This window comes from Mastacembelus armatus, chromosome 12 (assembly GCF_900324485.2).
Source record: "Mastacembelus armatus chromosome 12, fMasArm1.2, whole genome shotgun sequence".
NCBI classification, from domain to species: domain Eukaryota; kingdom Metazoa; phylum Chordata; class Actinopteri; order Synbranchiformes; family Mastacembelidae; genus Mastacembelus; species Mastacembelus armatus.
Window position 1 is genome coordinate 11409910 of NC_046644.1, and position 13518 is coordinate 11423427.

The 13518-nt window shown below is 40.7% G+C and overlaps 1 protein-coding gene across 1 annotated transcript; it reads left to right on the forward strand.

The window, feature by feature from the left end:
• Window positions 1-1182: 1182 nt before the first annotated feature.
• Window positions 1183-12164, forward strand: slc20a1b (solute carrier family 20 member 1b). The gene is made up of 11 exons (XM_026296816.2): window positions 1183-1483; window positions 2574-3295; window positions 3611-3751; window positions 4616-4701; window positions 4942-5038; window positions 8458-8577; window positions 9745-10020; window positions 10130-10748; window positions 10901-11086; window positions 11216-11300; window positions 11511-12164. Exons 2-11 carry the CDS (start codon window positions 2941-2943, stop codon window positions 11664-11666), a joined length of 2121 nt encoding a protein of 706 aa, XP_026152601.1. The 5' UTR covers window positions 1183-1483; window positions 2574-2940; the 3' UTR covers window positions 11667-12164.
• Window positions 12165-13518: the final 1354 nt, after the last annotated feature.

The following is a 13518-nucleotide window of genomic DNA, read 5'->3' on the forward strand; positions in this document are numbered from 1 at the left end:
GACAGTTCCAGGATATAGCACTTCAGCTCACACAGAATCTACTCTCGAGTCTTGGGCTCTAACGCTAACCATTTTGAGACATTTGTGCGATAGCAATCGCTACTTCTTTATTTGTGACATGGTTTGTCAGGTGGTCGGAGAAAAAAAAAACACGTTTACAAATGATCTCGGATGACTGTAAACATTACCCAAAAGACTGGTGGTAAGGAATTTCCAGTCATCAAAAGAGGTGACGTCAAGTAGGGCGAGACAATAAAGGGAGTGACCTTAAATAATTACATGTGTTACATGTTCTTATTACAGCATTACCCCATGTTATGAAATAACCACAATGTTTTTTCATTAATTCTCACTTCTTTCCACGTTGCTGCCTGCAAACACAAAACACATTTACTCAACCACGAACCAAACATATTTTTGAGACCACCTTTTATTCAGCGTATCACGTCTCTCTTGGTGAACGCAAGAGAACAATCACCAAAGAAAAATACTTTTGTTGGACGGTGAATGTTATTATTTCCAGTAGAATGCACTTCAATAGACAATAAGTCTTCTGTAATGCAGACAACATCATGACCGCCGGTTGTTTTTTTTCTGTGTCGTGACACTGTTTCCCTATAACAGTGTTTACTAAGGGGTAGTTGTGGTTTATGTCGATGAGTTGTCTATTTGCCGACCAGGTTTGAAATGTGGTCACATGACAAATGAGGTAGTATGTACTGCTATGATAAAACGTAGAGCATCTATATTATAATACCTAGGTATAAGTATATATGTATTATAACTATGAGTATTATGGCAAATTGGCAGTTTTATAAAATGTACTTGCTATGCAAAAAGGCTCCTTTCAGTGTAATGTAATGTAAAATCCTTATTTATTTACTTGATTATTAGCTTTATTTATTTGATTATCGAATTTGATATTACACATGACCTTATGTAATGTACTGATGTTACTACCTTACACTAGAAAAGAATCTGAGGAAGGATAAAAATGGAAGTTAAGTACAAAACTGTATTTAGGTTAATAACAGTAAGTATGTGAGTAGCAGTAGTAACAGTAGATCAATACTAGGTTTTATTTGTTTATTTGCAACGCTATCGACCCCAGAAAAAGGGTGGGGGGCGGGTCATGTTGACAACACGAGGGCGGGGCTTTGTAAATGGGCGTGTCGACTAAAAGAAAGAACCCCCCCGCCCCTGTCACCGGCACGAGCAAGTTCTATGCATGCGGCAGCGAAGCTCTCATTCAAACTGAGCGGTTTCTAGATAAACGCGGATTTACTTTACATCCGATTTGACAGTCATCTATAGCTTTTTATTTTGAACTTCAGGCATCTTTTTGGTGGTGGAGATATTTCATAATCAGTTTAATTTTTTTATTATCCCGCGCGCGCTAACGATACGGTCTGTGCGCGCGCTAATTAGCTTACCGGCTAACAAGGACTAAGTTATTCTTCAGGACTGACAACTGCAACGTGTGGTGAGTCTCACAGTTTATCGACTTCCTACCAAAATGCAAAGCTCCTTAGTTTGCTTCACCATACGCCGTAACTAACATCATCTTACGGCGTTAGCGTGACGTGCTAATATTAGCTTAATAGTAACAACCCACTCACGTTACGCTGCATTTATAACACAGATGACACGACTGGTCTGTTTGCTACAAAAAGCGATAACTTGTTGTTGGTTAAACATTTGTTTTACTCAGGGCTATATTTTGGTTATTGGGAAACATTTAGCTCGAAGCAGGGTTGAAGGCGCAATGCAAGCCGTCGTTTCCTCTAAGGTTAGGTTAGGGTTAGGCTAACGTTAGCTGTATTGACCATCTGTTCAGCACACGCTTGGCAGGTCGTTACAATTAGCTCGACGGTCGCTGCCCACCCAGTCAGTCGGTGGTACCACATCGGTGTCGTGTGTTCTCCGAACTGAGTCACATCCGGTTACGTATTTTACGAAAAACCACGTCAGACTTAATTAAAACTGCGGATAATGCGCTCGGTAACTTAACGTTAGCTGTTATAGCATCTACGACGTTACGACAAATTAAAGATTTGACGTCAAAATCCAGGCCTCTCGAGCTGTTTCCACTGGCGCGTGAAGCCCTAAGAACATGCGTTCGTGCTCAGGGTTCTTTTCTCTGAGTGGATGATTACACGTGCGCAAGCGAGAAACAACTTTGTTGTCTCTTGATATTATATCTCGTACCTGTATTGGTGGTGACGGTGTCACCGGCAGCTAACATTAATAAAAGTGTGTGGGTCAAAATAGAGGACGGTGGTGTTCCCTAATCCCCGTTTACTTCCTACGACATTTGCCAAAAATGGCTTCCGGCTGAGTTTTTACGTAAGACAGCTACCAGAGGTCGTTCTTTCGGCCCAGTCATTTACTACAGGTTTTTCAGCTTCAGTTTTATCTTATCGACTTTTTAAAGAAGCAGATCTGCCCAATGATGCCTATATTTCCTTCTATGTGTTGGCAGTGTCTTTGCTGTCTTTTTATGAGCCTTCAGAAAAAGTTAAAATAGTAGGAATTGTTGTTAAAGCAAGTATTCTTCTATTTTGTCTTTTCAGGATGTCCTGCTCATCTGCAGTCACAGTTGCACAATGGCTGTCCGTTCACTCTGCATGATAGTGCAGCACCCACAGAACAGCAAGAAATCTAGTTTAATTACAGGATAGCAATAAGCCCTCACTTTACCTCTGTTTACCTTAATTGTTTTTTGGCCAGTCCCAGATAAACCTTTGACTAGTTTGCACTGCTAAATCTAAGAAAGCCTGTTAGGACAGGCTGGTTTAAGAGAAGCTATTTATTTATTTTACCTTATACCTCTTTTATTTTCATAGCTGCTGTTTAGAAATAGCATTAGATAAATAGCTATTTTGACAGACATTCATTCCCTTTTAAAATTGTGAAGCAATTCTTTTGTAGTCTACAATCATGGTTTCAACAACTGCAACTGTGACTGCAATAATACTGGCCAGCACAGCAGTGCTACCAATCCAGACTCCTCTGACAGAGTATATGTGGCTGCTGATTGTTGGCTTCATCATTGCCTTCATCTTAGCCTTTTCTGTGGGTGCCAATGATGTTGCTAACTCGTTTGGCACAGCCGTGGGCTCTGGGGTGGTCACCTTGCGCCAGGCCTGCATTCTGGCCACAGTGTTCGAAACTCTGGGTTCTGTGCTACTTGGGGCCAAAGTGAGCGAAACCATCCGCAAGGGTATCATCGACGTGGGCATGTACAATGGCTCTGAGCATGTGTTAATGGCTGGATCTGTCAGTGCCATGGTTGGTGAGTATCTGTAGTTTATCTTGTCTGTAGTTAAACCTGCGGTCACTGAACCCTGGTCTTAGTTGCATGTAGAGCTTGGGACTATTGGGTTCTTAGATCTAGAAAATGTAGATGTTAAGACGATAACTAATTTTGTAATTGGCCCATTTCCACACATATTTTGACTTATGTAACATTTATTTCCCATATTTGAAACACTTATTTTTTTATTTTATTGTTTTAAATAAAATTGTCTGGAAAGATATATGGTAAAGCTGAGATGAAGTTACCCTGTTGAATCTAATGTTTAACAACTAATTTATAAATTCTCATTAGGTTCTGCTGTGTGGCAGCTGGCTGCCTCCTTTCTTAAGCTCCCAATCTCTGGAACACACTGCATTGTTGGTGCTACTATTGGCTTTTCGCTGGTTGCCAAAGGCCAGCAAGGAGTCCAGTGGCTTGAACTCCTCCGTATTGGTAAGTGGCATACTCTAATCACTGGACCTACAATTGTGCTCATGGTCTGGTTGAATTCCATCATAGATCATATGAAAGTAATGGAAAGGTGTGACTGCTAGTGGAAAAGTATATATGAGCTACTACTATTTTGTCTTGAGGGCATTTTATAATATCTGTCTACAATCCAGTGTAAGAAATTTGTCATTTAGATTCAAAGCCAACACAGAAATGGGAAAATATTTGAGATGTCTAAAACGGATTTCATTCCTGTACTTACTAAAGCTAGAGAACATGAAGCAATTTAAGTTACAGCAATATACAGAAACAGATGCAATTTTGCAACTCATTTATTGCATTAGATGTTTGTTTTCAGGAAAGTGCTCTTCTAAGTCTAAATCTGATGTAGACCTATTAGAAAAAGGTTAAATGTGTTGTCCTTGATCTATGGGAGGGATTTGAAATCTTACATGAGCCTATTAGCTATGTTGTCAAAATAGACAACAGAGGACAATGATTATAGCTACATTATAGTTAAATTGCCAAAGGACATAGCCTGAGACACAAGCTAAGTTCCTATTTAGACTGGATCAGACAGAAATCTCTAATAGATATAGCAGGGGAAAAAAACAGCATTGCATTTCCTTGAAGCAAATTATTTTTTTTCCTCCATGGAATAGTAGAAGAAAGCATTTTAGCAATTCTTAGAAAACATCTCATGACGCTTTAGTTTTGAGCTAGAATAGTGCTAATAAAATAGGAATTCTCTTAGCTTGAACCCTATATATAATTTCAAATGATGTTGTCAGGATGGCTTTACTTTAAGATTGATTTTTATGACTGAATTTCTGAATCTTACAGTGCTAATATTTCTTTAATTTACAGTTGGCTCCTGGTTCCTGAGTCCGCTTTTGTCTGGAATAATGTCAGGGATTGTTTTCTACTTTGTGCGCATGTTCATCTTACGCAAGGTAAGGTTGTTATTAACTTGTAGATGGTGTGGATTAAACAAGTTAGGCTAGTTTTAATGGCTAAACTAGTTGGTGCTCAAAACAAAATTAAGGGAGTGTTTGCTGCCTATACCAAGGTTGTTAATTCGTTAGTTAACCGTTACATCATGCTGTTAATTGTAACCTCACAGCAAAATTGGGGCAATTTCAAATGTATACTGGAATTTGTAGTTCTCACTTGGAGTTGTTGCATCCCTGCAGAAAGACCCTGTACCTAATGGATTGAAGGCCCTGCCTGTCTTCTATGCCATCACCATGGGAATCAACCTATTTTCCATCATGTACACTGGAGCTCCGGGTGAGTATCATTGTTTTAGTCATTTTTCTCTGCATGCCTGCCCACAGCCACAGTTTAAAATAAACTGCTCCCTCAGACAGCTAGATGCCCACGTGTATCGCAGACTTAACCAGACTGTTTACCGTTTTCACAGAAGCCGTGTTTATTTTAACATGTTTTTTTGGGCTCTCTTGCTTGTGGTTCTATGTGGGTCATAGCTGGAATGAAGTTTTAGAGTGGAGCACAACAGGGAGATGGAAATAAGATTTCACTTAACTCTGGACGTCACTGTCTGTGCGTTTCAGACATGGAGGAAGAAAAGAGAAGTAACGAGAGTGTTCAAAATGGCCATAGTTGTGCTACTCAGAATTAGTATAATAATGCTCTGAATACTTGTTGGCCTTAGTCTTCCAGAACCCTTTTATTAAATGAGCAACTTTTGCTCCTTTGTTTGTTTTTCTCTTTACAGGGCCTAACAGTTCAAGATGTTAACTGGCCTGGGCCATTAAATGGCTGCTACAGGCCAGTTTGACCAGATATGGTGTGCTGATGTGTGCATGCACATCTGTACACTCACAGAGAGGAGATGACGTGCACTTCACGTCCATAACCCTGTTACATCAGGCACATTATGTACAGTTGTGTGAAGTCCACACATTGTACATGAGGACCTGTACTTGGGTACCTCACATATAGAAAGGTGCGAGATTGCATTTTACGTACCCTAAAAAACCACTGCATCTTTGAAGTTGTGCCTAGATTAATGGTGGATATTATACATTCCTGTGGACACCATAGCATCCAAAATACTATATACTGTAGATGACAAACTGTCATCATACACATATTGTTTATTAAAGCCTCAAGACAGAAGTGAATCCTGCGAAGCAACTGGGAAACTGATCATGCAGGTGTCACTGAGATGGTCCCAGTGTTTAACAACACAAAGAATGAATTACAACTAAGTTACCATCTATTGTTTGATTAAAATGTTTAAAGTAGTATATAGTTTTTTCCTCAAGATTAAACATACCATTAACAGTTTTTTACTAGGCCCATTTTAGGATAGTACACTACAATGGGCGCTCTGATAACATTGGACAGCAGTAGTTAAATATTGCTGATGTATGCATTTGAAGGCAGCAGTGGTATCTGCAGTCAAACGAGAACTGAACATTTGGTTTCCTATGATAGTACTCAGGGTTAGACCCTAGATCTAATCATAGTGGTGCGATTGGACACCAGGCATCCCACATCACATTCCTATACTCAGTATATACACCAGTGCCAGAGACCTCAACTATGCCTGTGCAAAAAGTCAGGCCAAAGAATTTAGGGGTCAACTGTCAATCTTTTACATATAAGCTTTGTACTTCACATTTTAGAATTCACTGAGTTTTCTTTTTTTCCCCAGTCAGTTTAAAGTGAGACTTTAGGAAACAAAATTATGATATAAATCCAACTCTCCTAAACTTTTCATCGCTGGGTAATGAAGACGTGACATCTTCAGTCACTGTCTAATTTTCTAGCCATCTTACAGATATTAGGAACCGTTCAAATGTCTGCCTTCAGGGAAATGTCAGGCTCCTTCAATCTGTTAGATCTAAACAGATCAAACAAAAATTCAGCTACCTAAATACCTTGTGGCACTGTTGACACCAAACAATGTGCAACTTAACTGGTACTTTCATCAAAGAACAAATGTTTAATATGTTGATCTGAGCCATGGTTCTGAAACAAGATCTACGCATCTTCAGAGGCTGCTATTGTTAACTGGTATTATGGCTAGATACCTATTGTGAGGAGTGAATACTAGTCTTATAGATCCCCTCAGTGATGATACTTAACGCAGCTGTCACTTAATCCCAATACTCTTGATAAATGCTGCACCTGGTTTTAAACAAAGTAAGGGCCAATAACCAGAGGTGTCATTCATACAGTCATTGCAATTAAGGTTTGTGCTGAAGTGCACGTAAAGTACTGGAGAAATCAACAACAACATACCATGTTATTGTGTAAAGTAGGCCACGGGATACAGAGGTTACAGGGAGGGGTTTGGAACGCAGCTGTGGTTAAATTCCACTTCCTGTGCAGTCCCATTCATCCCAACACATGGCTGTGGTATAGACTCACTGCTTTGTGTAGGAGTGTTTATCAGACTGCTAGACATAGGCTAGCTTTTAATTCTGTTCTTCTATATTTTGCAAGCTGTGATGAAGACTGTTCTCAGAGAATGGTGTGATTTCCCCTCTGTCATGTGGTAGAGTTCTTTTTTCTTTCCTTTTCCATTGCGTTCTCTTGAATGTACGCTACTGCCTACCAATTCCTGGTTGAACCACACCTGTCTGTCTCATTCCGCTGCAAGAGACTCAGTTGTTATAGAGCCACCTTGTGGTTTTTTTTCTCTTTTGCCTGTCCTGAAGACAGTGAGCTTTCATTGCGTAACTAAGTAAACATCAGTTAGGCACTCTGCGGTCTCGTGGTGCAGCGTGACTCAGTGGAGAGAGTGGTGTGGACTGTGCCCTTGAGTGAACACAGTGACCGAGACACTTATCGCTTTGCTTTGGCCCTGACTTCCTTTTGTTTGTCTTAAATGTCCCAAACAGTCCAGAGGTGGTGAAAGTTTTTTTTTTTTTTCTTTTTTTTGTATAACTGCATGGCCAAGGTCACCTCAACATAGGTAGTGTTGGAATTTTCAGCAGCTCCTGTCCTGTTTTTGTTTTCTCCTGATCACACTGCTGTCTTGCATTCTCTCTGTATGACAAAGATGACTGCTTCCCCAAGGAAATTTAAGTAGTTACTTTCTGGCAGCATGTGCTGCATTTCCACTGCTCTGTTGCACCAGCTTTGCTGCAGGCTTGGCAAGAGGATGCCCTTATTGCTATCTCAAACAGGTCCAGTGAATGCCTCCTTTTTTCATTTCCTATTTTTTTCCCCCTCACGTAATGTCGCCATTTAAGGAGCTCAGTTTTCATGTGCAGTTGTTTGCAGGGCACTTGGAGGTCACAGTGACACTTTTGCTCTTTCACCTATTAGGTGTTACATAACAGTTCACATCTAGGGGTACACATGCTTTCCATATTTAACTAGGATGTGGCACAATGAAGCAATGCAGTCAGCCAATCATGCAGTGTTAACTACTGCAGCCAAAAGATGGCATATACATGTCAGGTGTTACTCAAGTTACAGTCCTGTGGCGCATTCTCTTAAAATTCCTCCTGAAATGATCATTATCCTGATATCTCCTGTTCCTGTATCATCTTGCCCTTCATATTTAAAAACTTAGAGCTGCCCAGTTGTCAGTCTTCTTGAATTTAATGCAACTTGATGTTGTCCATTAAGAAAGGTAGCACCTGCTGCCTTGTTTTTTTTTTAAAAAAACTGCCTTTTTCTGTTTGCCTGTGTGTGCGTCTCTTCCGTGGCACTGGGTGGTTCTTCAGTGCTTGGATTTGACAAGATCGCTTGGTGGGGTACCCTGCTCATCTCATTGGCCTGCTCTCTGGTGACCGCCATTGTGGTCTGGTTTATTGTTTGCCCACGCCTCAAGAAGAAGATCGAACGTAAGTTGTCTTTTATGTTTTTTAGCTGATGACTCATATTCCAGTGGTCAGGATAAACAGACGTCAACTAAAACAAAGAGTCCTCTCTTAAGCCTCTAGATATGTGAAGAATTTAGCTTTGCACATGAAACCTCAACCTATATCCACTGAAGACTCAGTCCAGGAAATTGAAAAAAAAAAAAATCTAGAGGATTGTCACTAGTTTTTTTTTTTCTGGTGTCCCTGTTTACAATCCTGAGTTAAAAATCTAGTGGCCTTCAGTATTTACACACCACACACATGTAGTTTTGTTGAAGGGGATCACCATTCAGTCTGGTCCATCATTGTATTGCATTGTTGTTTCCTTTAACAATAATTTAGTTCTGTTTTCTTTTGTTAATGTATTGTTAAACTAAAGAGGTTGATCACAGAATGGCTGTCGACCACTACCTATGGTATATGCCTGATCTAGTTTTGCATTAGTTTTAAATAGAACATTGATTTTTGCCATGTTGACTAATGTGGTTGTCAGAGGCTGTCTGGAATGAGGTTACTTAACGTATTCTTTGAATGTTGTCTCTTATAGGGAGAGAAACAGCAGATTTACTGGACTAAACATGATCTGGCCAGTAGACATGCAGCCTAATTGGGTCATAGTGATCCACTAATTGGTCTTTACCTCCTAGACTAAAATAAGCCAAGTTGACTTTAGGTCTTCACATGACATTTGCAGTGCATGTGTGAGGACAAGGCTGAGAGCAACTGCTTAAGCTCTGGTCTTGACCAGTTTGAATGATGCAATGTGGGCAGTGGAGTCAGAATATTTAAGATCACATGGAAAATATTGGTACTGAAAATCTGATTCAATGTAATACCAGAAACAATTGTCATGTGACCCACAGAGTTTGTCTTTCATAAGTGAAGCTGCTAGGGGTAGTGTAAATATGTTCTTTGTAAGGTCACGATCCATTTATCTGATTCTATGAAAACAGTCATTTGTTTTTGAATACAAGTAACACTGCACGTATGGCACAAGGATTTCCCAGACTGAATGGTTATGTAATTGTTATGACCCCCTACAGCTTAGGTTGGAAGGGAACATGAGCAACGCTAGGATTTCTGTGTTGTAATGTGTATATGTTTGGACATGGCTCAAGCAATGTCTTACTCTAATTCCTCCCCTACTAGGAGATATCAAGTCTTCCAGTCCCTCTGAGAGCCCCCTGATGGAAAAGAGAGAACTCAGAGAGGCTCACTGTCCGATCTTGAAGCAGACTGCCAAGGAGACATCTATACCTACCACGCCATCTGTCAATCAAAACACCTCTGCTCAGCCAAAGGCTACTCATGAGGAGCGCAGGGTTGCCTTCGACATTGGAGATTCTGATGATGTTGATGATAATAAAGAACGCAAGGTGGCATTTGACATTGGAGATTCTGATGACACTGACTACAGCAATGGAGGTAAATGTGCCATATAACTTTTCTGCTGCTGTACATGTGGTGATTAAAACTGTCACATTAAATAACATGCATGTGGTTTTTAATTTATCAATTTTATCCCTTTCTTCAGCTCCCAAACAAGTTCAGCCAAACAATCAGGTCCAGCACAGCAGTGGCTCTGCAAATGCTCCCAATCAGGTCCAGTTCAACAGCCAGGTTCAGTTTAACAACAGGCCAGCACAGATGCCAAGTAATGGCTACAGCCAGTACCATACGGTCCACAAGGATTCTGGCCTCTACAAGGACCTCCTGCACAAGCTCCATCTGGCCAAGGTTGGCGACTGCATGGGCGAGGGGAGTGACCGGCCCATCCGCCGCAACAACAGCTACACCTCCTATACCATGGCAATCATTGGCATGCACGGAGACTTCAAGCATAAGGATGGGGACTTCCGTGCTAGTGAGGATGGTGACAAGGGCGTGGGGTCAGGAGGTCAGGAAAGGAAGCGTGTGCGCATGGACAGTTACACCAGCTACTGCAATGCTGTGGCAGAGCACATGACTCCCGATGGCCTGGGAGAGGGTGATGTGAGCCTAGAAATGGGGAAGGAGGATGCAGGTAGCAGCCAAAGCTCTCTGGATGATGATAGACTTGATGCAGACAAGCCAGAAGTCTCAACTCTCTTTCAGTTCCTCCAAATTCTCACTGCATGCTTTGGATCATTCGCCCATGGTGGAAACGATGTTAGGTATGCAGTCTTTTAAGGTGGTATCATTAGTCAACAGGCTGATAGGTGTCACTTTGATCTCTCTTGCATGTTGACATTTTTACTTATCTCAGGTAATACTCAACATTATGATCTTTGTCAGTGTTGAAATGACCTGATTCTTTCCTCTGCAGTAATGCCATTGGACCTTTGGTAGCTCTGTGGCTTGTTTACGAATCCAGCAGTGTGACTTCAAATGCACCTACACCCATTTGGCTGTTGCTGTACGGGGGAGTTGGCATCTGTGTTGGACTCTGGGTGTGGGGTCGTAGAGTGATCCAGACTATGGGCAGGGACCTTACCCCTATCACCCCCTCAAGGTACAAACACCATGGACCATACAGAACCTATTCCTTCTTAGTCATAAAACCACATCCTCCAGAGACATTACGAGTCTGAGTTTACCAGGCATGCTCAGGGTCATAAGTGTTGTTTTTATTCCCCTCCAGTGGCTTCAGCATTGAACTGGCCTCAGCCCTGACTGTCGTGGTAGCCTCTAACATTGGCCTGCCTGTCTCCACCACCCACTGCAAGGTAAGTTGATCAAACACTGTGGTCTGGGAACTTGACTGAGACATGGAAGAAGAGACTGTTTAGTTTGAGGGAGGTTTGAGTAAACAATTTAGTAGACAGTCTAAATGTAGAGCAACTTACTCCTCCTTACATTTTATATATGCAGACACGTAATTTGAAGTCATACATATACAGAAGATGATGGGGTTTACATGACAACTGTGTTTCCAGGTGGGCTCTGTGGTTGCAGTAGGATGGCTGCGTTCAAGGAAGGCTGTAGACTGGCGTCTTTTCAGAAATATCTTCATGGCATGGTTTGTGACAGTGCCCATCTCTGGCCTGATCAGTGCTGCCGTCATGGCCATCTTCATCTATGGCATCCTGTGAGCATTCGGCTGCACCCCAAGCAGGGGAGGAGAAAGAAACCGCTCCGACGCGCGCCTGAAGAAGGGGAGTTAAGTTGCAAGGCCAAAATATATCGCTTACCTCAAGCAAACAACTTTAGGGGAAAAAAAAAAAAAAAAAAAAAAGTTAAACCGTAGAAATGTTTGAAAGGACGTGTGATATGGGCCTGTGTTTCTTGGCTGCATCATTTCCAACCTAGAATTTACTCTTTGGTCAACTTGACTTACAGTGGCAAGTTTGCATTTCTTTGTTCTGACTTGTTCATTCATATCTCACCATTCTGTAGAGTTAATCTGAAAGCATAAACTGTTTTTTAATACTCATTCTTTTTTTTTACTTCGCAATTATGTATATACAGCCATGCTCTGTTTTACTTTTGTTACACAGTAGAAAGAACAATAAAAATGCAGTATTAACCTTTTGCAGAGTAACTCTCCAATCATAACACATGGTAACAGTGACGTAGATGCAAAAGCAGTATTTTTAGGTGAAAAAGGAGGTTATTGGTATATACGTACATGTATTCCCTGGTTCCAAGTATTTGTTGTTAATTCATGCATCTGGCTTCATTGTATCCCCTAAAAAGATTTTTTTTTCCCTCCTTCTGGATGACCACATGCAGAATATGACATGCTTTGTCATTAGTATACATACCACACTTCTATCAGGAAATTAAAAAGCCCTAATCGTCAGTGGATTACTAATCCACTTTTTTCATCTGAATGTCAATCGATTCTTGATTAGGGTGGACATATCTGCCTGACAAATCTGTTACTTGAATTTGAGAAACAACTGAATGTCAGCAAATGCAAAAACAAGACCTTAAGTTTCCTGTTAAAACTTGATCACAATATCCTTGATGGTTATGTGCTTTAGGCCAGTTTCAACCTTGTTTTACTACTTCACCTTATAGCAGCTACTTCCCGATCTGGTTTTCTGTTGAATTTGCACCTGCCTTAGACAAATGCTTTATGCAGCTTTCCTCTCCCAAATTAAGGTTGTAAGTGAGGAGGAACAGGAACCTAAAAAGTAAAAAGTGGAAGTGAACTAAGTGGGTGGTTTGCTTTTCTGGTCTTTCTTAGAAATAGGGCAGACACATGTTGCATGCCACCAATGTGTGTTCATTTGGCTGTGTTTAAGATCAATTGATGCTGTAGTTGCCTTATTTCTTATTTTTAAGTTTTTTTTTTTTAGGTACCAAAGAAGTTTTTTTTAATGCACATTCTCACTCATGGATAAAAAACCTGAAAAATAAAAATGGGGAACAACATACTGTTGCCGAAGTCGTTCTTCTTGTCAATTTCAAATAGAGAAACACTCCTGTATAATCAAATATTAGCCAAAAAAAAAAAAAAAAGCAACTACTTGTAATATTATCAACAACTCCTGGGATGTGCTGAAATATTGTGGTCTTGTGCAATAGAAGTGATAAACAGATGGAAGAAGACAGGATATAAGGTTATGTGGGATTGTTCCCTTTTTATTGACAGTAAGCTCAATGCAGCTCATGCACCAGGTGATGAGTGAGCGCTGGGATCTGCATGCTGCTGTGCTTTCTCACTCCAGTACATCTGTAATGCAGGGACAGACAGAGAGGATTCCTTTACACTAGCTTCACGTTGCAAACAGACTGCAATTCAGTCGTTTTTCAGGGTTCAAAAGTCAAATATATGAATCACATTGTTTAGGTTTGCACAATGATTCACTCCCCCTGTGCCTGAGAGATGACTGCTTTTACTTCTGTAAAGCAAAAAGCCATTTACTGCACCCTCAGGATTAGGATGAACTACTACAGCGTAGTCTTTTTACAGAAACAAATTTAAGATTTTCCGTT